General features: G+C 35.0%; 1 protein-coding gene across 1 annotated transcript; it reads right to left on the reverse strand.

Annotated features, from left to right (window-relative positions):
* Nucleotides 1-361: 361 nt before the first annotated feature.
* Nucleotides 362-22214, reverse strand: tarbp1 (TAR (HIV-1) RNA binding protein 1). The gene is made up of 29 exons (XM_073834885.1): nt 21267-22214; nt 21081-21178; nt 19995-20064; nt 19752-19897; nt 19563-19615; nt 19375-19472; nt 19097-19232; nt 18138-18234; nt 17721-17810; nt 17447-17612; nt 16374-16622; nt 16195-16292; nt 15303-15461; nt 14116-14324; nt 13764-13983; nt 12731-12919; nt 12440-12639; nt 10953-11024; nt 10606-10726; nt 10318-10428; nt 8619-8771; nt 8278-8364; nt 7987-8189; nt 7338-7419; nt 7047-7218; nt 6172-6351; nt 4455-4579; nt 3830-3966; nt 362-884 (listed from the first exon to the last, which is right to left on the reverse strand). Exons 1-29 carry the CDS (start codon nt 22141-22143, stop codon nt 722-724), a joined length of 4761 nt encoding a protein of 1586 aa, XP_073690986.1. The 5' UTR covers nt 22144-22214; the 3' UTR covers nt 362-721.
* Nucleotides 22215-23456: the final 1242 nt, after the last annotated feature.

The following is a 23456-nucleotide window of genomic DNA, read 5'->3' on the forward strand; positions in this document are numbered from 1 at the left end:
GTTTGCAAAGGGTATGAATAATTTTGGACATGCCACTTTTTGTTCAAATGTAAATAAGAGCTGAGAAATATATTTTTCCACAATGATGCCTCTTGTACATCGTCTTATTGACAACTCTCTTTTGGGAGAAGCCTGTGTCATTTCCAGTCAAACTTGCTGGTTAAATAAAAGTAACTTTAAGTCAGAATTTGCCTGGGATATGAATTATTTCGGGATTGACTGTATACAAATAGTTAATTTCTCAAGGGTTTACGATGCTTATGAATGACATTTTAGGTCACTTCTGCATTGTATTTTCCATAATAAGTGTGTGAGAATAAATATGATTCACAGAAATATGAATTAAATATTAACAAGGCACTTACTTTGAAACAGTTTATTTAATCTAAATACAAAGGAATATTTCATATTTCATTTAAAATATTTCATTTAAAACATACAAATTCATCAAACATCACTTTTAAATGTAATACAGATAAAAAAAATGGAATAACTAATAGGAGAGGTATAGGAACAACAGATGGTAGTGTGGATAGATGAAACATTTAAACATGAATACTGCAGTTTTCTATTCTTTCTAAATGAAAAATTCCTCTTATGACTTACTTGATTTGCATAAACATAACTTTTGTTAGGAAAAATGGTGCACAATGCCACAACTTGAAAATACTGAAAGATATTTTCTGCTAAAACACAGACCGTTCTGTAAATCTGCTGTGGTTTATAACCCAGCGTTCTGTCCTAAATGTTGTCGAGTATATTCCCACACCAGAAGGGCGGCGCTGACGTGTACGTTGAGGGAGCGGATGACACCGTGTTGAGGAATCTCCACGCACACGTCCACCAGCTGCAGCAGGTTTGCAGGAATGCCTTCCCTTTCATTGCTGTTCAGAGACAACGAGTATGTTTGTTAAACATTTTGACTAATTTGATTATGCTCATATACAACCAAAGAGAGCACAGCAGTCTCTACTTAACACATCTGACCATGTTTAAAGACTGTGTGAAATGACTAGATGTGCAGTTTAGGTTCCTGTGCTTGTTTCAAAGAAAATTTGGGCCAAATTTAGAATACAACTCAAGATGACAAGATAAGTCAATATTTATGTTCACACATTACCAATCACAAGTTTTTGAACAGTAAAATTTTTTATTTATTTATTTTTACAGAAGTTTCTTCTGCTCACCAAGCCTGCATTTATTTGACTTAAAGTAAGCTGATGCTGATCCATTTATATTTAAAACATCATTCTTTGGGGAATAGAAAGGTCCAAAGATCAGCATTTATCTGAAATTACACACATATACACACATATACATATACACACACACACACACACACACACACACACACACGCACACGCACACGCACACGCACACATATATGAGCTTTAAAAAATATATGAGTTTTAAAAATTAAACTAAAAATTCAGCTTTGAAATCACAGGAATAAATGACATTTAGAAAGTTACTTTAAATAGTAAAAAAAAAAAAAATATATATATATATATATATATATATATATATATATATATATTAAAAAAAAAGTACTTTAGATCAAATAAATCTTGGTGAGCCTGGTAAAAAAAACAAAATCTTACTGTTCAAAAACATTTGACTGGTAGTGTATATCCACTAAAAGTTCACCTTTTAGAATTACTCTAGCATACAGTTAAATAAAATAATAAAATAAAATAAAAAACTTCCTGAAATAAAAGACTGTACATCTTAATATGTTTATCTACATTTATTTTGTTAACTTTTAAAAGTACGTAGGCATAAATTAAAAATAAATAATTATTTTCATTTGAAAATATATTTTAAAAAATGTAATTATAAAATAAAATATTTTTATTTTATTAAGTATTTTTTATTTTAAAGGGTCTTTAAATGCATTCTGTAAAAATGCTGAAAACACTACAAATTTTTAAATAATAAATCGGACTTAAACTGCCACTCTCATTCTTTAATAGAAAGACTAACATATCTACTAAAAGATTATTTTGGACGCTAGTATATAGCTGACCTAAAAGCTTAAATTAAAAATAAAACAAAATGAAAAAAATATATAGCTTTTGATAGTATAGTGTCTTAATGTATTTTGTATGGATGCTCGATGCATGGATGCTAAACTAATAAACCAAGCTTTTAAAATAATAAGACTGACTTAAACTGCAGCTCAATAGCTTTGAATCAGTGGGATAATCAGGCATAATAAGGCAGTGATTCTCACACCTGCTGTGCACAAAACATCAGGTGGTTTTACTGCCTCTAAGACAAATGACACAGCAAGAGCAATCATGAAAACCAAACACACACACACACACACACTCACCCTAATTGTGATTAATATACTGTATCAGTGCTGTTTCATAACAAACAGTACGACAAGTACAAACACAACACATGGTCAACATAACACCTCACCTTGTGAAATATAAAAATATATAAACATTTTATATATTAATAAATAAAGAAACTATTTCATTAAATGTTTGAGTAGTCACTGCATCCACAGCTACTATAAAATGACATTCTGCTCATTCATTGCTGTTTAAAACTAACATTACAGAAACATCTCTGATCTCAGGCAGGCTAATGGTTGATGCTTGTTAAATTATGCAAAATAAAATAAAATTTAATAAATAAATAACATTGACACTGCAGTCACTGATCTCTAAATGATGGTTGATGCTTGTTGTAGGTGTAAATTGTGCATTTATGTTGGGCGGTTTTGCTGATGAGCACTCGGCATGTCAGGACATGCCTCTCTCTTTCTCCAGCACCATTCAGAGGTGAGGAAATCTCACAGGGAGAGACACATCAATTAGCCTCATAACGTTAAACTGCACTGTCAGCCTACACTGAGAAGCTTCTACTTTCACATCCCTTTACAAAGACTTTTCTACCCTTCAAAACAAGTCTTTAAATCAACGATAGCTTGTTTGTGTGCTGCACACATGAATGTAAACACAAGGGTGGGAAGCTCGCTGTTGCTTCAGTAGGAAAAACGATGCATTAACAGCCAGGGGTGTAAACTTTTAAAGGCAGTGTACATTTTTCTTATTTATCCTAATCATCATATTTTTTTCCATTTAGTACTGCCCTTCAGAAGCTACAGAAGATGCTTACATGTTCCCTAGAAGTGAAAAGAAGTTAAATTTACCCTGGAATGTTTTCATCCCTCAGCAGCTTTTTTTTTTCTTTCCTGAAGCATCAGTGAGTGTTTGAACCTTCTGTAATAGTTGTTCTCAGTGTGAAAAGATGAATCTCAAAATTATACAGTCGTTGTTGGAAAGGGTTCAAATACATAAAAATGCGGAAAAACAAAAAAATTGGTGGAACCTGAAGGCGGTTTAACTTGTTAGGACAAATAAGGGACTCATGGACAACTATCACTGAAAAAAAAAAAAAAAACAGCTGTGGCTCATTCAGGTAAGAACACAGTATTAAGAATCAAGTGTATGTAAACTTTTGAACAGGGTAATTTTTATAAATTCAACTATTATTTTCTCTTGTGGACTATGTGTGAACTTTTATGGGAAATATCTTATTTAGGTCAATACTAATTAAACAATGACATGCATTTTGTAGGATCCCTCTTATTTTGGTCAAATAATTTAACATTTTGCAGATTCTGCCAAATTTTAACTTAATTTAAGTTATAACAACTCAATTGTGCAGCCAACTTAATTACATCTAAAAATCTAATGCAGAAGCTGATTTTTTACAGTGTACTTGGGTAGGACATTTGCTGATATGATTGAAATTCCTATTTATTTGAGTATATAGACAGAATCTGCGTTGTAAGCTGGAGGTGTTGGTTTACCCCAGAAGTAGGAGGCTTCTCTCCGGAAACGTGTAATCTTGTAAACTTTGGCTGTTGGATGTTTGCTCCACACCTATAACCCAGTATCCCTCTCTCTTCTTCAGCTGCAGGAAATCTGACAACTCAACAGGCTTCACCTGGAAAATCAAGGCATATAACTTGAAATTTCTGAGTGGCTTCATAAATCATGAGAGATTCAATTAATGCTCAGATTCTACATCTTGTTCCACAAAACCAACTTAAAGCTTTTGATAGTTTAGTGTAGTGTAACACATGAGTATGATGAATAACATCTCTAGGCTTGCTCCAGCCCACACTCAGAAAAAAAATGAAAATATGAATACGTCTTTAAAGGCATATGTATGCGCAGTGTGTAATTTCTGCACCACTAGTGGCATCAAATGGAATTGCAATCTGTTTGTGTGAGCAACATGACTCTACCAGTGGTGTTATTTATGTGGGCAGGGTTACCAAAAATTGTGGGATATTGAAACTTGCTTGAAGAGAGTCACTACTTTTGCAATTCTAATTGGTGTCAGATCCGATTTTAAGCTACATCTATGTCAACAAAGCAGAAAAACAAACAGAATAGGACTGACTGTGCAAATACAAAACACTCACACACCTCTAGCATTGGCAGCCACAACTCTGAAGACACACTGAGGGCCTGGAACTGTTTGTCATTAACATGTCGCAGACTGTCCAGAACCAGAGCTTTGGCCCCAAAGATCTCACACGTCCTGCAAAGACCTGGAACAGACACACAAACACTTGCAGTTTATTCCTCTGATGGTCTTTAACCGTAAGAAAAGGAAGCCAAAACTGATACAAATTGACAGTCAAGACATTTATAAAGCTACAAAAGATTTCTATTTCAAATAATCATGTGACACTGAAGACTGGAGTAATGATCCTGAAAGATCAGCTTTGCCATCACAGGAATAATTTACTTTCTAAAATATTTAAAAACAGTTATTTTAAATTGCACACTATTACAGTTTTTACTGTATTTTTTGATCCAATATGTGACCCTGGACCACAAAACCAGTCATAAGGTTACATTTTACAAAACTGAGATATATACATCATATGAAAGCTCAATAAATAAGCTTTCTATTGATGTGTGGTTTGTTAGGATAGGACAATATTTGGCCGAGATACATCTATTTGAAAATCTGAAATCTAAGGGTGCAAAAAATCTAAATACTGAGAATTTCTCCAAATTAAGTTCTTAGCAATGCATATTACTAATCAAAAATTACATTTTGATAGGTTTACAGTAGGAATTTTACCAAAAAAATCTTCATGGAACATGATCTTTACTTAATTTCCTATTGATTTTTGACATAAAAGAAAAATCAATAATTTTGACCCATACAATGTATTTTTGGCTATTGATACAAATATACCCCAGCGACTTAAGACTGGTTTTGTGGTCCAGGGTCACATATATGTAGCCTTGATGAGCATTAGAGACCCTCAAAAACATGTACATAAAAAAAAGATACACATTCACATTTAAGAAATGTGGTTGACCATTTTAATATTAAACCCATCAGTGGTTTCTTCTGTCACTCTTATTAAAGGCAACTGAGCACATCAATATTTATTCATGAAATGTAACAGAGATAAAACTGCATAAATGAAATCAATTCGCCTATCAAACCAACAATAACCGGCTAGGGCGGAAAGTTTGAATGAGACGAATGAGCCTTTTATAATGAGCCTGTGTTAAAACTTTGTTTGGTGACTCAGAAGAGATGATGATTGAGTTGAATGTCTGCTCTAGTTGTAATAATGACACAGAGAAGAAAAAGACCAAACTAAATGTAAACAGTGTGAGACAATGAAATATCTGTCTCAGCAAGGAAAATGAGGGCCATCACAGAATGTTCTTGTGTTAAAAATTAAACGAAACAGCAGTGCATTCATAGGCATGTCTAGTAAATGTGTACACAAATCGACAATATAAAGCATCTTAGTGAAAACTGACAGCTTAAACAATTTTTTACTGAAAGCAGCAAAATAGCATTTTTATGAAAAAAGTTTAAGATACCAACATCTTTATATCATTAGTAGTAGTGTTGGTATTACTTTCATTAAAAACATGATGCAAGATGCCAGTTATAATAAAAATAATTGTTTCTTTTAATAATAATACAAATAATAATATTGTCGGTGCATTTATTTTAAGAAAATGATATTACATTTTTATGGCATTCAAAGAAAGCCATTTATTATAACTTTTGTTTATGATTTAGCAATCATAAAACAACTTTATTGATAACTCCCTTCTAGTATATAATACTATTCTAATTAATTTGTCCATTTATTTGTCTTACCACCCAGATTGGTGGGCTTGTCGATGAGAGATGCGACCACAATAAGGTTGCTGGTGAGCTTCCCCAGCCGTGCTGCTCTTTGCTGGGCAATGAGCTCAGGTTCCTGCTCCTGGACACTCTGCTTCCATGGGGTGATTTTTTTCTGAACTTCTGCCCAGCGCTCTTCCTGCTCCAAATCACCTGTCAGGCATAAAACATTTTTGGTTTAACCTTCTAAATATTGTAATGCTTTCACTCTTCTCTTAAGGAAAACTTAACTTCCAGAACAAAAATGTACAGATAATGTACTCACCCCCTTGTCATCCAAGATGTTCATGTCTTTTTTTCTTCAGTTGTAAAGAAATTATGTTTTTTGAGGAAAACATTTCAGGATTTTTCTCCATGTAGTGGACTTCTATGGTGCCCCAAGTTTGAACCTCCAAAATGCAGTTCAAATGTGTTTTTCTTTTTCTTTTTCCTTCCTTCTCCGCTGGGATTGCTTACAACCACATTTGGGATCGTTTGAAGCCACATTTAAACTGCATTTTGTAAGTTCAAAATTAGGGGCACCATAGAACTCCACTATACAGAGAAAAATCCTGAAATGTTTTCCTCAAAAAACACGATTTCTTCACAGCTGAGGAAAGAAAGACATGAACATCTTGGATGACAAGGGGGTGAGTACAATTACTTGTAAATTTGTGTTCTGGGAGTGAACTTGTCCTTTAACAAACTAGCTGGTGTTGTAACAAAATGAACATGAGAGCTGACAAAGCCAGTGACATCATGTTCAGCCCCATCTCACTACTGTTTATAGAAACAAGGGGAACAACTATAGATTTTCAGTTTCTCACAAGTGTGGTTCCAGCTCTCTGCTGCCCTCATGTGGAGATTACCTTTGTCCTGCTGGATCCAGTCACCAGGGTGGAGTTCACAGAGATCCGTTACAGGGTTCTTCAAGGGCAGAGCACCACTCATCGGGAAGTCAACAAAACTTTCAAATTTCCACAGTGGAAGCCACTCATCTTCTGCCAGCTCAGAGAGGCGAGGAAAGATCTGGAATATTGTCTGGGAAAGCGGAGAATGTAATGCTGCTGGATTATAGCAGCACAGAATGGATCTAATTATACACTGAAGACAGAAGAAAGAGAGAGTTTGTGCGTGTGAGTGAGTGAGAAACATCTTACCTCAACACTGTAGTCCCTGATTGGGTGGAAAGCACTGAAGAAGAAATGATCCTGGATTCTAGACCAATTTTTCATTGCATTTCTGTGGGAAAAAACACCTCCCTAAATGAAAACTATAATCCCTGGTATCTCCAGGTTTCTCATGTTCAGTCTTACAACTCTTTATAATTCAGGATTGCAGCTTCAATAACACTACAAAGCCTGACACATAATATGTGACCCACAAAACCAGTCATAAGGGTCATCAGCTTTCCACTAATGTATGGTTTGTTAGGATTGGACAATATTTGGCCATGATACAACTTTATGAAAATTTGGAATCTGAGGATATAAAATATTGAGAAAATCACCTTTAAAGTTGTCCAAATGAAGTTCTTAACAATGCATATTACTAATCAAACATTACGTTTTGATGTATTTACAGTAGGAAATGTACAAAATATCTTCATGGAACATGATCTTTACTTAATATCCTAATGATTTATGGCATAAAAGAAAAATTGACACTTTTGACCCATACAATGTATTTTTGACTATTGCTACAAATATACCCCAGCGACTTAAGACTGGTTTTGTGGTCCAGGGTAACATTTGCTAATCAGAAATATCAAATATTATGAAACAGTGGGTTTCATAGGGTTACTCTCACCCGGTGTTCTGCATGGCTTCAGCCTGTTGTAAACAGGCCTGAACCACTGTAGTCAATCCACCCAGGTTTTCCTCCGGGAGGACATGGGCGTCCTCCAGCTCCCACACCCTCTTAAGTGCAAGCAGGGCGTACAGACGGATGCTGAAATTATGACTGAAACACCACTGCAGGCTCACCTCCACCGCTCTACGCCACTGCACCTCCTGAGAAAGCACCAGCAATACAGTTCATGCATAAAACGTTGATATTGTTTGCACAGAAAGAAATCAAACTCAAGTGACGCAACTGCACCTTGTCTTGGAGTTTTGGGAGGAGGACATTTAAGTGCACGAGAACAGAGAGAAAAGTGCAAATGCTTGTTTTTGTCTTCTCATGATCCTGCAAAACAAAGAACTCTATGGTTAACACAAAATTTTGTCAGACACATCTACATAATTAAAACTAATGTGTGCAATATTTTAGATGCTAAAATACTTTCTCCTGCCCTAGTTTAATCTAGTTTTTTTCCTGCTCTGTTGGATGCCACTAATAATGCAGAACTTTAGACATTCAGAAACATTCAGGACTGGTTTTGTTCCATATATATATGCTGCATCTGTTTGTGGATTAAGGATTAATGAGTTGAGACTCACCAGATTAAAGCAGTTCCACAGGTTCTGGATGTGAGACGGGTTCTGGTGGAGAACCAGGATTAGGGTCCACTCGATCAGGTACTTGACAGACGCTTGGTTACTGCAGAAGCCGGCCTCACACACGTGACTCAACACAAACTCTGACACAAACTCCTGTGACAAATACCATCAAAATAAACTGATGAACTCAAAAGTAGACATTTTTTTCATCAAAAAACACTGTTGAGCTCAAAATTGTGTACATAAAAAAGGGCATTTACCATAAAAAAGGCTACTTTTTTACATTAAATAAATTCATTATTAATTAAATTTACCATCAACAAAGACATTTTAACAAAAAATAGTTGTCTGATTAGGAGCCATATGGCTCAAAACATCACTGTTGGTGAGAACTTAACTAATAATAAATATTTTTTTTCTATATATGGACCTTTGGGGTGCCAACTTTTCCTTTTTGTGTTTGGTTTCTGTGGTTGAGCAGCCTTATTAAGCTTCTTGCCTGCTGGATGTGCATACTTTTTGTCGATATTTTGTTGCAGGCAATATTTTGCCTGCATCAAGTAGCAAGATTTTTTTCCATTTTTGTAATTTGTTTGGATTTCTAATGTTCCTTAAAAACTTACTTTTAGCAGTACAAATATACTGTAAAAACCTCTATAAAACCTTGCGATTCGATATCGATTATTTTGGATATAAAACAGGTATAGTATATGCCAAAATTTTCCCAAGTAAGAAAGAAATATCTGGCCTAATGCTGTAAAATATACATGAGAGTCAGTTGGTACTACATTACTTTAATATCCAAGGATAAAATGAACTGAATTGTAAACAAATGCTTAAATTACACTCAGTTAAGTTTTTATAATAATAAAAACTACAATAAATAATTATATTCCAATTTGTTTTTTGAAATATAAACAAAAAACGTGACAGATTTATTCAAACATAAATTAAACACTGAAGAAGAGTAAAAATTATAATAAATATGTTACTGTATATGGTGCATACATTCAGCAAAATGCCCCTCTTTAGAGTTTGTTTTTCTAGCTGACTAATGAGTTTATGTTTTTTTCTGATGTTTTCTTTTAACACACCCTTGGATGTTTATTCATCTTTATTTTGTGCTTAACGTAGTAGTAAAGTGGAGGAAATTATCAGTTCATACAGCGATCTGTCACTCCATATTAAACGGCGCCAAAATGGCATTTATTGTTTGAATACTGTAATAAAATGGACAGAATTTGAAATTTAAGTCTTTGTTTCATATCAAAAGTGACAAAGCACAAAGCTTATTACGATTTATTAAGTGGAAGGTGCACTACAATGTTCAGTTCATTGTCTGAAAACAGGCTAGACTAATTGATTCTTGGGATTTAAGAATCTATATTGTTTCATAAAAATAAGAACTGATTAAAATCTGAAATCTGTATTTTTTTTTTTTTTTTACCCAGCCCTGTTCAATGCACATGTCTTACAATGCAGGCCTATTACACATCCAATAGATTCAAATTAATATAAGTTAATATAACTACCTCTTTGTAGGGGTGTAATCACACTGTGTTTACTTAAAAGCATAATTCAAAAGCAACACACTCATCTGACAATACCAGAACTGAAACTGGCCAAAAACCTTGAAATCAAAGCATCTCTAGTACAAAGTGGATTAATATGCATGCGTGTGTTGGTGTCGAGATCTAACCGGTCTGAGTTTATGCAGTAGCAGCAGCAGCGTCTGCCACACGCGGTTCTTCACTCTGTGCTGAATGGAGTTGCTATAGTAACGTACTTTGGATTTCGAAATCTCAGCATCCTGAGGGAAGGAGAAGAGACAAAGGAGGGAACTTTAATCAAAAACACATGCAATAACCATGAGATGGGACTTTCAAAACAAAATCAAACACACACTCATTGTTTTCAGGAAGTGCTTTCTTTAAGAATTAAACACCAAATTTTCAGTAAGAGCTGCTGTTAAGAATTGAACACAAACCTTGCTCAGTAGTCGTTGCACAAGCTCTTCCATCAGACGCTGGTGAAGCCGATTAGATGGATTCAAGCGGCAGAGGAAAGCCAGAACGCACACTCGAGGAAACTGATCATCCCTATTATCACTAGAAACGAGATTCAGAATAATAAATATGAACTCAGCACCAAAGTATCTGAACATGCTATGAATATCAACTTGTGAAATATGCATAATTCATTTATTTGAGCTGTATAGTCATTTACCTGTCTGTTACCTCAGCAACAATATTTTTTTCAAAGAGATTTAATTTTAATTTTTTTGAAGTTTCCTCTATTCTAGAGATATTACAAACAGCTAGTGCTGTGGTTTACCTGCTGACAGCTATGTTTGCTGCACAACTATCACCAAGTTGCTCAACATAGCTTTGAACCTCCTGAACAAGCCTGAAAGCAAAAAACAAGAGAGAAAATTATTATTTTCAGCATTATTATATTTATATTTTTATATATAATAAAAATATTTTAAATATAAATATATATAAAATATATTAATATTTTATATTTTATAATATTGTCTTTATATATATATATATATATATATATATATATATTTTTTTTTTTTTATATATATATATATAAATATATATATATATATATATTTTTTTTATATATAAATATATGTGAGTAAGTGTTAATACGTATTTGAATAGGATAATTGTTATTATCAATATTAATAATTAATAATAATTTATATATTTATTATTTATATATTTTATTTTAATATCATTAACAATACATTAATAAAAAATACTATAATATTGCATTAAGAAAATTATACTAAAAAGCATAAATAAAAAGTTGTGTGTGTGTATATATTTTGTATATATAATAAATATAGTTTTATATAAATACATCACTTTTTTATAAATATATGTTATTATAAATAATTATATTTTTATATATATATATACATATTTATATTTATATATATAAAAATGTATTGCTATATATAAATATAACTATTATTAGTATCATTATTAAATTTAAATTTGTAATATTTGCATGAGATTATTTATTATTTATATTTTTTATTTTAATATCATTAGGAATATATCAACAAAAAAAGAATACTATAATGTTGCATTAAAAAAAATTATACTAAAAAGCATAAAGTAAAAATTTTATGTATTTGCATATGTATTTATACATATGTCCACATATACACACAATTTAGAGGATGGATACCCGACCTGGGCCTGACGGTACCCGACGGGCCAGGCCGGGTTCGGACAAATATTTAGGAAGGATGCTCGGGTTCGGGTCGGGCTCGGTCACATCAGCGCGATAAGGCATTGATCATTTAAAATTTAAAACTGCTTAGTAGGTAGCCAATCGGCCCGTTTCACTTGATGCAAAGGTTCGTTTTTGTGATTAAAATAAATGTAAAATATTACCCCAAGTCCGTCTTCCTGTGTGCGGAAATGTGTCAAACTAGCCAGGACAACGAAAGACATGCGTATGTGCGCCTGTGTTATGACGCCGCTTTTTTCCCCGTGTGCGCTGATGCTCTCATCTGTTGACATTTCCGAACACAAAAAGTGCATGTGTCATTAGTATGAGAAAAAAATTAGATTTTAACTATGTCGGGCTAGGATCGAGCTCGGACATAAATATCTTAATGCCTGTCGGGCTCGGGTCGGGTTCGGTTACTGCTCGGTCGGAAGCGGGCCAGGCTCGGACAGAAAAATGCGGCACTCTAACACACACACACAATTTATTATAATATATAAATAACATTTTATTATGATTTGATATATAAAAATTCTTTTTAATACCTGTTTTTTAATGTGTTCACTCACCTTTGGTCTCTTCTGAACACTGGTCCATAAACACAGGCCTCAGTGAGGATGTTCAGGTGTAAGAGAGCCGTACTGAACACAGTGTCTGACTGGACACCCTCTGCTGTCCCAGAAGGAAGCCACGTCTCACAGCAATGCTGGATTAGAACATTAAACACTCCTGATCGGACCTGAGCCAATTCCATGAGCTCACTCACAATCTGCCAAAAAACAAAGCTTTTATTAAATACACTAGCTATGTGTCTTTTTGATCAGAAATTGCACAAGTGTTCTTTCAGGTTTTTCCCTGACCTGTTGTATGCAGGCTGTGATTCTGGGGTTCTGTTCCTCTGTGAGCTGCAGGAGCCTCTGGTGAAAAGCTAAGCGCACAAATCCCTGCAGCGTAGACCAGAAGTCATGAGGGTTTGTGCTCAGAGCCTGAACCACCTTCCATGATGCGCATATGGCCTCAATGCACAGAGATTCATCACACTGCACCACCTGGTGGAGAAAATAGACAATAGCATGCCATGTCCACAAAAAAAAAAAGTTATTGATCAAAATTGTACAATTAATTTTACAAAAAAAAATCTAAAATACATAAATTACAAGTTCAATCAAAAATAAATTCATCATAATTTTAAAATTCAAAATTTCCTGAAATTCATGATTTTTTTTAAATCATGTTATTACACGGCTCTTTGGAATGCTTGATTCTGATTGGTCAGTTGAGACATTTGCAGGTTCGTTCTTTTCAAATAATCACCGCTCCAAAGTAATAACGCATAGCCGGTACTACTTGTATGTTTAAAATCCCTCCGTGCCAACAAAGATTACAGTTTGGCGCCATCTTGTGACAAACACTGGAAAACCACAATTAACAATGGAAAATTTCGACATTAATCTATTTAAATTGTCTTACTAACGTACATAGTTTGAATGTTAGTCACGTGGTTCTATATCGCTCCGCGGAAGGATAAAAATGTTAATTTAAAACAAATATGCCAATAAAAGATGTCAAATTCATATTCATGTCCAGTTTTTTTCCTTATGTGGCAAGTAGCCGTGTAATAAGCGGGATAATGTAGAAATCATTCTCCGCTTCGCGTCGGGTCCTGATCACACTGTCGGGGCTTATTTCTGCGATAACTACCGGCTGCCTGTACATTATCCCTTACTTATAATAAACTTACAATTGTTTATCACAAGGAACACTAACATTACCAGCTGACTTAGAGGAAAACAATGCCTAGAAACATGTATTTTTCACTTTTAAATCTGAAATGTTGATGCAACAAAGCTGATATCCAAATCCTAACTGAAATGAGGTGCAACTGCAGACCACCTGTGGTAAAATTGATGCCATGTAATCCAGCACTGGCAGAACAAGATGACCAGGCAGTAATGCCAGAGCATCCACCGCAGCCCTGAGGACCTCGGGAGCTTCAGGAGCCCGAAGGGTTCCAGCAGATCTCTGCAGAAAACTCAGACACATCCACTGATCTCGAATAAACTGGGCCACAATTCTGCCCCAGTCCTTCAGCACTAGACTGTCCACTGGATCACTGAAATAACCACACATAACTCATAAATTAATACATTTTAAGAGGAAAACTTCTTCTGAACAAGCGTTCTCCTCTATATAGATTTATGGATGAACCAATTTTTTTTTTTTTTTTTTTTTTTTTTTAACAGACCTGACTGTCACACTTGTGGGCTTCAGTAATGTACGGTTAAGATGCTGAAATGATGAAGGCGATGAAAGGCAGAAGTAGTTGGTCAGCGAGTGAAGTGATCTCATGTCCTCAGTCTGGGAGTTCAGGACACCTCGATCAGCCATGTCACACAACAGTGCAAGTGCGGCCATACTGACCGCTCTCTGAACCTGCCCTGACACAGATGGACTCTAGAAAAACACAGTTTAGATCTCATTTAATCAGAAATTACCATCCGCTTACAAAATGTTTTAGTTTTAGAAATGTGCTTGGGAAAAATCTACAATTATATAATCTACAGTACAGTTTTTTTTAAAGGAAAAATGAAAAATTTACATTTATCTGCAACAGTTTGAGTTAAAAATCTTTGTTTGTGTTCTACTGAAGAAACAAAGTCACCTATATCTTGGATGCCCTGGGGGTAAGGAGATAAACATCAAATTTTCATTTTTGGGTGAACTATCCCTTTAACTAGAGTGTCAGGCTGCTTAAAAGTAACGTCCAACTCTAAATAGATTTTGAAATACTGATTTTAAACTTTCATTTGAAACTTGTGAAATAATATTACAATTTACAACAACCATTTTCTATTTTCATAGATTTTCAAATGTCAATTACAATTAATTATTGTGATGCAAAGCTGAGTTGTCAGCAGCCAAAAGGTGTGTTCGACTTGACGCAGCGCTGCGCAGACCGGTCAAAGTAGCGCAAGAGTGATTTCAGAGCATATTTAAGAGCATATACTCTTGATTCGCTCTTGTGATACTTTGATGTCATATACATCGGTCAGCGCCGCTTCAAGTTGAACACATCTATTACTTTAGTCATCAGTGTCACATGACCCCTTAGAAATCATTCTAATATGCTGATTTTCTGACCATGAAACATTTCTTATTTTTATAAATTCTTTAATGAATAGAAAGTTCAAAAGAACAGCATTTATTTGAAACAGAAATATTTTGTAACATTATAAATGTCTTTAATATTACTTTTGATTAAAATGTCACTTTTGATCAAGTATACTTAAAAATATTAAGATTTCTTTTAAAAAATCTTACTCACTCCAAACTTTTGAAAAGCACTTTATGTGTGATAACTGAATTAAACATGCAGTTATGATGAACAGTTTAAAGAATCAAGCATATGTTTGGGAATCATGCCTATTTTACCTGTTCAGAAGGTTCATTGAGGATCCTCAGGCAGTTTGTGGTAAGTTTTGGAATGTAGTTTTGCAGCAGATTTGATCTGAACCAAGATACAGTGGAATACGTGAGAACCAGCTCCCTTAATACTGAGAGATAAAGATCAGACCTCTCCACATCACATAACTGAAGAAACAGAGAGAGAAGACGGACACAGAGGGTAAAAATCACCAAAAAAATCCAGGTAAACCAAATGGTAGCTGGATCCAGGTGGTTCAAGATGGACATTAAGGCTACGTTTACACTGGAAGCTACTATGGCCTAAATCAGATTTTTTGCTCACATATGAATTACATAAGTTTTTTTCATGACAGTGTGAACACCGCAAACCTCACGGAATCTCATATTTTCAATTCTGATTTGTGTCACATCCATATGTGGTTCTAAATCCAATACAGGTCTGAGGTTTTGCAAAATGACTGCAGTGTGAACAGTCATATCGGAATTCATGTGACTTTGACGTCCCTCTAGATTAACAATTCTGCACTCTTGGGAGTCACTTTAAACAGTTGCAAAGGGTAGTCAGCAGAAGTACAGTGATGTATCAAAACTCTTAAGTATTACACTGCTAATAATGTACAATCAAAATAAGGGCTTGTATCATAAGTTTTAAAACTCTGCTCTCTTCTGTCACATCCCTGTCTTTATTTTTCATATTGTCTATTCTAAGAAAAATTGGAATTGAGCACTAAGGCTTGCAGTGTAAGCATAACCTTACTGTCATCACCAGCTACTCAAATAGTTGATGGACCTATTTTTAACCTGGTAGACCATCCTGGTTAGTGGATTAGTGCTGGTTAATAAACCCAATCTAGTTTTTCCAGCAGAATTATTATATGTGATGCATGAAAACACTCACCTCCTTCAGTTCCCCACTCAACCTTCTCAGCAGAAACTCCTGTACTGATTCCACCACCGACAACATGTGAGTCTTCAATGCGACAGCCATGACATCCTCTACAAACATCCAAACACACCAGCTTCAAGACATGTTTAAACACGGCATGTTTGTCTTATTTTCCCAAACATAACACACACCGTTCTCATCTGTATCCGAGCGTCTGCGATGCAGCTGTAGCAGGCGGAGCAGTAACTGCAGGCTCTTGTCTGTCTTCTGCAGCACCAGATAGACGTTAGTGCTGAGTCTCCGTAAGACATCCAGAAGGGGCTGGAGAAGCAGTTCTAGAGCAGGTTCCTCACCCCTGGTCTGCTGAAGGTCGGCTGTCAGCAGTACAGCCCGTGCAAGCAACTCGGCCTCACTTGGATCAGGTAGACTTCCGGTTTGGTCTGCCAGAAGAGATTAAATCATTTAAATAAAACTCTGAGATGTGCACATAATTGGTGGGAAATGTTTGGAGCCATGTAATATAAATAGAGTTAATTACATTGACCTCAAAATGGAAGAAGAAATGTGGCTGAATTGGGGTTATTTTGGTTGCATATATTGTTGTTGACAGTTATGCTGTTCCACGATTAATAAAAGATGTTAAAGGATTAGTTCACTTCCAGAACAAAAATTAACAGATAATGTACTCACCCCCTTGTCATCCAAGATGTTCATGTCTTTCTTTCTTCAGTCGTAAATAAATTATGTTTTTTGAGGGAAACATTTTAGGATGTCTAATGGATATGTTTCAAAGGGCTCTAAACGATTCCAGCCAAGGAAGAAATGTCTTATCTAGTGAAATGATCAGTTATTTTCTAAACAAATTGACAATTTATATACTTTTTAACCTCAAATGCTCGTCTTGTCTCGTCTCTGCGATGGAAAGAAATCCTGAAATGTTTTCCTCAAAAAACATAATTTCTTTTCAACTGAAGAAACAAAGACATGAACATGAAATTTGTTTAGAAAATAACTGATCATTACACTAGACAAGACATTTCTTCCTGGAATCTGGAATCGTTTAGAGCCCTTTGAAACATATTCATTAGACATCCTAAAATGTTTCCCTCAAAAAACAATTTATTTACAACTGTAGAAAGAAAGACATAAACATCTTTGATGACAATGGGGTGTGTACATTATCTGTAAATTTTTGTTCTGAAAGTGAACTAATCCTTTAATGTAGAAACAAGTCCAATAGTTAAACTGTTGTGCTGTATTTCACCTGAGCTAGCTGGAACTGTGAAAAAGGTCTTCAGACGCTGCTGGACATAACTGAATGTAGACGCTCCATCTCTGTTTGATGTTTCAGTGTGAAGCTCCTCAGAGGACCCCGAACCGCCGTCGGTCAAACGAAAACAGCCTTCGTTAGCCTGGAGCCAATTACACAGCTGTGATGGGAGCAAAGTATAATATGTTGGGATTATTATTTATGATCAAACACTTCACAGATTGAGCATGACTTATAAATTCTAATTAAGTTAATAGAATGAGTTTACCTCTTTCCAAAGTGCTGTACCCCGACATAGAGACTCATCAGCTCGAAAATGTACAAGAAAGCCAAATATCTCATCTAGAGACACCGCAGACTGCCAAAAACAAGAAAAATGTTCTGATATTGATTCTGTCTGATCATTTAATGAGCCATCATAATCATACATAATATAATTGTAATAAACAGAATTCAAACTGTAAAATCTGTAATTCCACATGATAATAAACTATTTTTTAGGAAATACATGTAACAGTGAAACACTCAAAATCTAATTTGTGATTTTAAAAGGCATAAAAGCTTGATGACTGATGATCTAAAAAACTAAAGTTATTACGCAAAGTTTAAAATTACAGAATTACTTTTAAACTACTTTTTAAACTATTATTTCATATGACAGTCTTCACAAGGATAACTACAGTACCACATCTGTCAGGCAGAGAGCAGCATGGAGCAGAAAACACTGTGAAGCTCCTCTTAAAAGAACCTGGTGAGTGATCATAGTGCAGCGCAAGACTTCTCTGAAAACAAAAACATGAGCAGATCATGTGAATTACAAACACATTCATTATTCCAACAAATAACATAACATACACACTTTCTTTGTTGCAGATGTCAATTTTATAGATTTATAGATTTTATAGGTTTGCATCAAGGATGCTTTTTAGACAGCACTGAAGGAGTTCATACGTATTCTGAACAATTTTGGCTGCTTTTCTTTCACTATTTGATCCAAATAATATGAAATAAACATTTATTTTAGTTTTTTAATAAAACATTAATCTAGAGGCAGTTTATTTGTCTCTGTAGGTGTATTTTGTAATGATGTAAAACAAGATGATGTAAAAGACTGTATAACACAGTGATGACAGGGTTTTTTTGCAGAAAATGGTGGCAGAAAATGACAGTTTTCAAGTTGCAGTCTATAGAAGGCATGGAATTAAAGAATAAAAAAAGCTCAATTTGAGTATATATTTCAAAATATTGGCTTTATTCTCACAATTCCGAGAATATATTTCACAATTCATAGCATAGCAGGTATCAACCATAGTCTGTCTGTAAATGTGTGTGTTCATCTTCAAATGGTGTCTTTGACAGTATACTATAAAAATTATATGCATTCATATTCTGAATTTCCAAATGCACAACAATACATTTTTTCTTATTCCAAAGATTTTACCCGTTTCACTCCACTTGTTACTAGTGTTTTTCTGCCACCACAATGCGTGCACAACATAAGTGACATAACTGTGATGTCTACTCCAAATTGATCTAAAACTGATATAGATAAAACAGTAGCATCTCTTCTTTAATTTGCACTTAACACTCGCTACATTTCTTCAATTGCATGATCATTTGATTACAGCAGCTAGTAGATTATACCTGAATGCATGAAGTCCATCAGACCCTAGTAAAGGACAGGGGGACAGACAGGACAGGGCCTGGGACAGGAAGACCAGTGGGACTGCGCACCAGTTCCGTGAACCCAACCGCTGAATGAGCCGCAGCAACACTGAACCTGATCACAACAACATTGATTCTGGACGTCAAACTTCACAATTTCAGACTAGCTTAAACATCCTGGAATCTTTTTCATGGTTTTATTGAATAGCCTAAAATAGACTAAAACATTTCCACAAACATGAACTGGTTCTCTTTACCTCTGTTTTCTTCTGGCAAACTGTTGAAGAAATTTACTATAAAGGTTTGGAGTTTCACTCCAAGCTCCGGACAGTCTCTGATGTTCTGTTGTGGTGCTCTGTGGAAACAATTTTTTTAAGATTGAGACCAAACAAACTGTTTTATGTAATAAACCCTCAACAAGTATGAAACACCAGACATAAATTACCTGTGATAGAGAGAGCTCTCTGCAAGGACATCCATGAGCGGACCGACTACAAACTGACAACCAGAAAAACATTCATTATCAATAAATTCCATAATCTGACATATTTATGGGTTAAACTGAATATTTAGTTTTAGCATCTTATAAGGCATAACAATGCTATTATCTTACGATTCATGAATGCATGGATACCTGTGAGAATGCCAAAGCAAATGCAGGACGATGCAGTGCTTTCAGTTCCAACAGGTGATTGACTCCTTCCTTCATAACAGCCTTGTTCTCACTGTGAAACATGCGCTGATACACACACAGCAGCCAGGATGGAGAAAACAGCCCACCTGATAATGAAGAGTTGGAGAACAAGATCAAGCAAACATACAAGGCCAGTCAGCTCAAAACTGATACTATGCCATTAAAAAAAACAATGCAGCTAACCTTGGATGTCAGTCGCTGTTGTCTCAACAAGCATGTCAATCCTGTTAAGTACAGGTCGAATCACGTGAATCTAAAAAAAATAGATGAACAATATAAGACACACTGATGCAAAATACAATTCACAATTTTTTATTTCCACAATAATAAGGCAAATATTGGTTTGTTGGTCAGTCAATATGAATTTTTCAGAAATGTTCTTATGGGCCCAAAAAAAAAAAAACAGTTAAATAGGACCAATTTTTATTCATTACATAACTATGCAAAAATATATATTTAAATTATTAAATAATAATGATTTTGTATTTTAATTCTGCAAATGCTGACATAAAATAATGGTCCTATTTTTTATAATGGAACAATTTATTGATCCTCTAGACAAAATATTAAAGGAAATCTTTTTTTATTATTATTTAAAAAATGCTGTTGCTGAGTATCATTTGTGACCCTGAATATATTTATAAAAGCATGGATATATTTATAGTAATAGCCAACAATACATTGTATAGGTCAAAATTATTGATTTACATAAATATATATATATATTTTTTTTTTTTTTTTTTTTTTTGCACCCTAGGATTCCAGATTTTTTTAATATTTGCATCTCAGACAAATATTGTCATATATTATCATAGGATATGACTATATCAATGGAAACCATACCATACATCAATGGAAAGCTTATGTATTCAGCTTTCAGATGTGTAAATCTCAATTTTTTTTTAAAATGTACCCTTATGACTGGTTTTGTGGTCCAGGGCCACATATACAGCTTTTATGGCTCATATAGTATGACACAATATGTATGGCTCATATAGTAAGATATCAATATGTATCTCATATTTGAGGAAACACACATCTTAATTTTATTTAGAGGCCAAAACTAAGCAAAATATACAATTTGGTGCAACCGCTGCTATGCATATGGCAATAAAATAGGATGAAATTTTGATCTTTATAATAGCATGGTAGACAACTTTCATAAATGCATCTAAATATTAGTTGTCATTGCGTAGTATGGTAGTCTGCTATTCTAAACATAGCCAGTAGAGTTTTGTGAATCTAAAACCCAAAATAAAGTACTCTTACCTGGTTCTCCTCTAGAGTCTCTAACACTAGAGCATAATTTTCCCAGAATTCCCTCAGTAACTGCTTTTTTTCTGGAGTCCATCTGAACAGGATTTCATCTGCAAAGATCCAAGAGATGTGTGTGAATACAGTGATAGAAATCCTAAGCGTCTTACACACTATGGAAGATACTGAATGTTGTCTTACCCATGTCAGGTTCCTCACTTGTACACACATCTTCTTTCTTCATCTCCGCCAGTGCAACAGACCTGGTGAGCAGGTAAAGCGCCCGCTTGCGGGTCACACTATCCTTGTGGGTCAATCCGGCCTGAATTGCCTTAAAAAACCTTTGAGATCTTCTAGGGTCCGGCCAGGTCTGAGAGGTTTCCGATGAGTAGAGGTGGTCAGACAGAGCAGTGAGGCATAAGAGAACCCGAGATGATACTGATTCAGTCTGATCTCTCTGATGCCATGACAGTAAATCATCCCATATTTGATGTAGAAACTCTGATTCAGCGTCTTTATTGCAGGATTTGAGTATGGTGAACCAGATCCGGACTATGATTTTTGAGATTACAGAGTCTGGGAGATCTTTGGCACAGCAAAGAGTGCAGGACAATGTCCTGGAGATGATGTCTCTGTCATAAGAGATGCTAGATAACAGCACTGCTGTGACTTCAATAGCAACATCCATGTCAAACCCGCTAGTTTCATGGTTGCCGTCATCTCTCATCATCAGCACAGGCAGAAGAACATGGCTTACCTTCTCAGGTACATCACGGGTCTGACAGGTACTGACACACACTGCAAAGAGTCCACAGACAGCACTGAGCAGATCTTTACCTCCATCATCTGCACTGGAGATCGTTTGCATTAGAGGCATGCATTGATTCCATATCACTGACTGCACTTTGCAAATAAAACGCTCTTCTTGTGATTTATTGGAAAGCTCTTTGATCAAAACAGTTAGAGCTTCAATCTTCTCTATGTCTGGGCGTGATGTGCTTGGCCAGCACAAAGTATTGAACAAATCCTCGGGATCGGGATGGTGGGATAAAAGGGTGTTTATCAAAAAATTAGACATTTTCTTATTAGCCCTTTTAAGTTAAAAACATCCACAGCTGTAAAATAGCTTAAAATTCGGTTCGACGCTTTTGCCTGCTACACACGTGTGAAGCGGTGCGTCTACTTCCTGAAATATTACGTGACCGATTGACGCATGCGCTGAGTGAGAAACGCTGCTGCGGCGTGCTGCCAGCAGAGGGCGCATGGCTACATGTAATGTACAGTCACTGTTCTTTTGAACACAGATTCAGCGAGGAAGCGGTTCGGCTCATAGACATAATAGATATATATATCTCTATATATGTCTATGGTTCGGCTCATTAAAAAAATATAAAACTTTATTGTTAGCATTTACTAATACTAAGCGTTAAAAATATGTTTAAACAAACATGTTTTTCAGTAGTGATATTAAAATCTTAATGAAATCAAGGCGAAAACATACTGTATTTATAGTAACGTTACGTGTTGTTGTTTTTTTACATTTTTGCTGTTCTTACTTTTCTCCTCACCAGAAATCCTCGGTTATAACTCACCTGTTCTTCGCCCATGTTGGAAATAGACGATTAATGATTCAAATGAATGATTTGAACTGTTTGAACTGATGAATGAATCGTTCAAATCTTAAAGGTGGTTCTCAAATAAAAATTCTGTCATGTTAAATGCTATGACAGAATATACTTTTTTTTTTTTTTTTGATGAATTGTTCCCTTTAGGTTGATCAGTCTTTGAAATAATTCAACCAGGAAGATTGGACTCAAACGAACAGTCCGTTCATCAACCGTCACCCGCTGAATTGCAGTGGTCAAACTATTCAAAATATAGTGAATTAAGCTACAAGCTTGATCATAATGCACAATGTTTCCATCTAACTTGCATTTTGAAGTTCAGCTCGTTATATTAATTGTTTTCACTACATTAACTGTTAACAAAAATGGTCACCTCACCTGAATATGTTCGTAGATTTTTTGTTGTATGTTATATATAAAATGGAGCTGTGTCTATTTTATTTGTAAACATAATACTTTCTTCGTTCATTTTAGTTAATAACCATTAAGCTAAGCACAAAAAGTTGTGTAAACATGGCTGAAGACGTAAAAGGAACAGACAAACCGATTCAAATGAGTGAGTCATTTACGCTGGAACCGATCCGATTGTTCAAACTCATGACTTCGATCATTAGAGCTGGGTTGGGTAGATACTTACAAATCGTAAACCGTTACTGATTACAAATTACATGACAAAAATTGTAGTTAGTAACGTAATCATTACACATTACACTCCTTTAGATTACTTTTGACCTAACCTTTTATCACATTGATTTAAATAGTATAA

The sequence above is a fragment of the Garra rufa genome, chromosome 2 (genome assembly GCF_049309525.1).
Source record: "Garra rufa chromosome 2, GarRuf1.0, whole genome shotgun sequence".
In the NCBI taxonomy this organism is placed as follows: domain Eukaryota; kingdom Metazoa; phylum Chordata; class Actinopteri; order Cypriniformes; family Cyprinidae; genus Garra; species Garra rufa.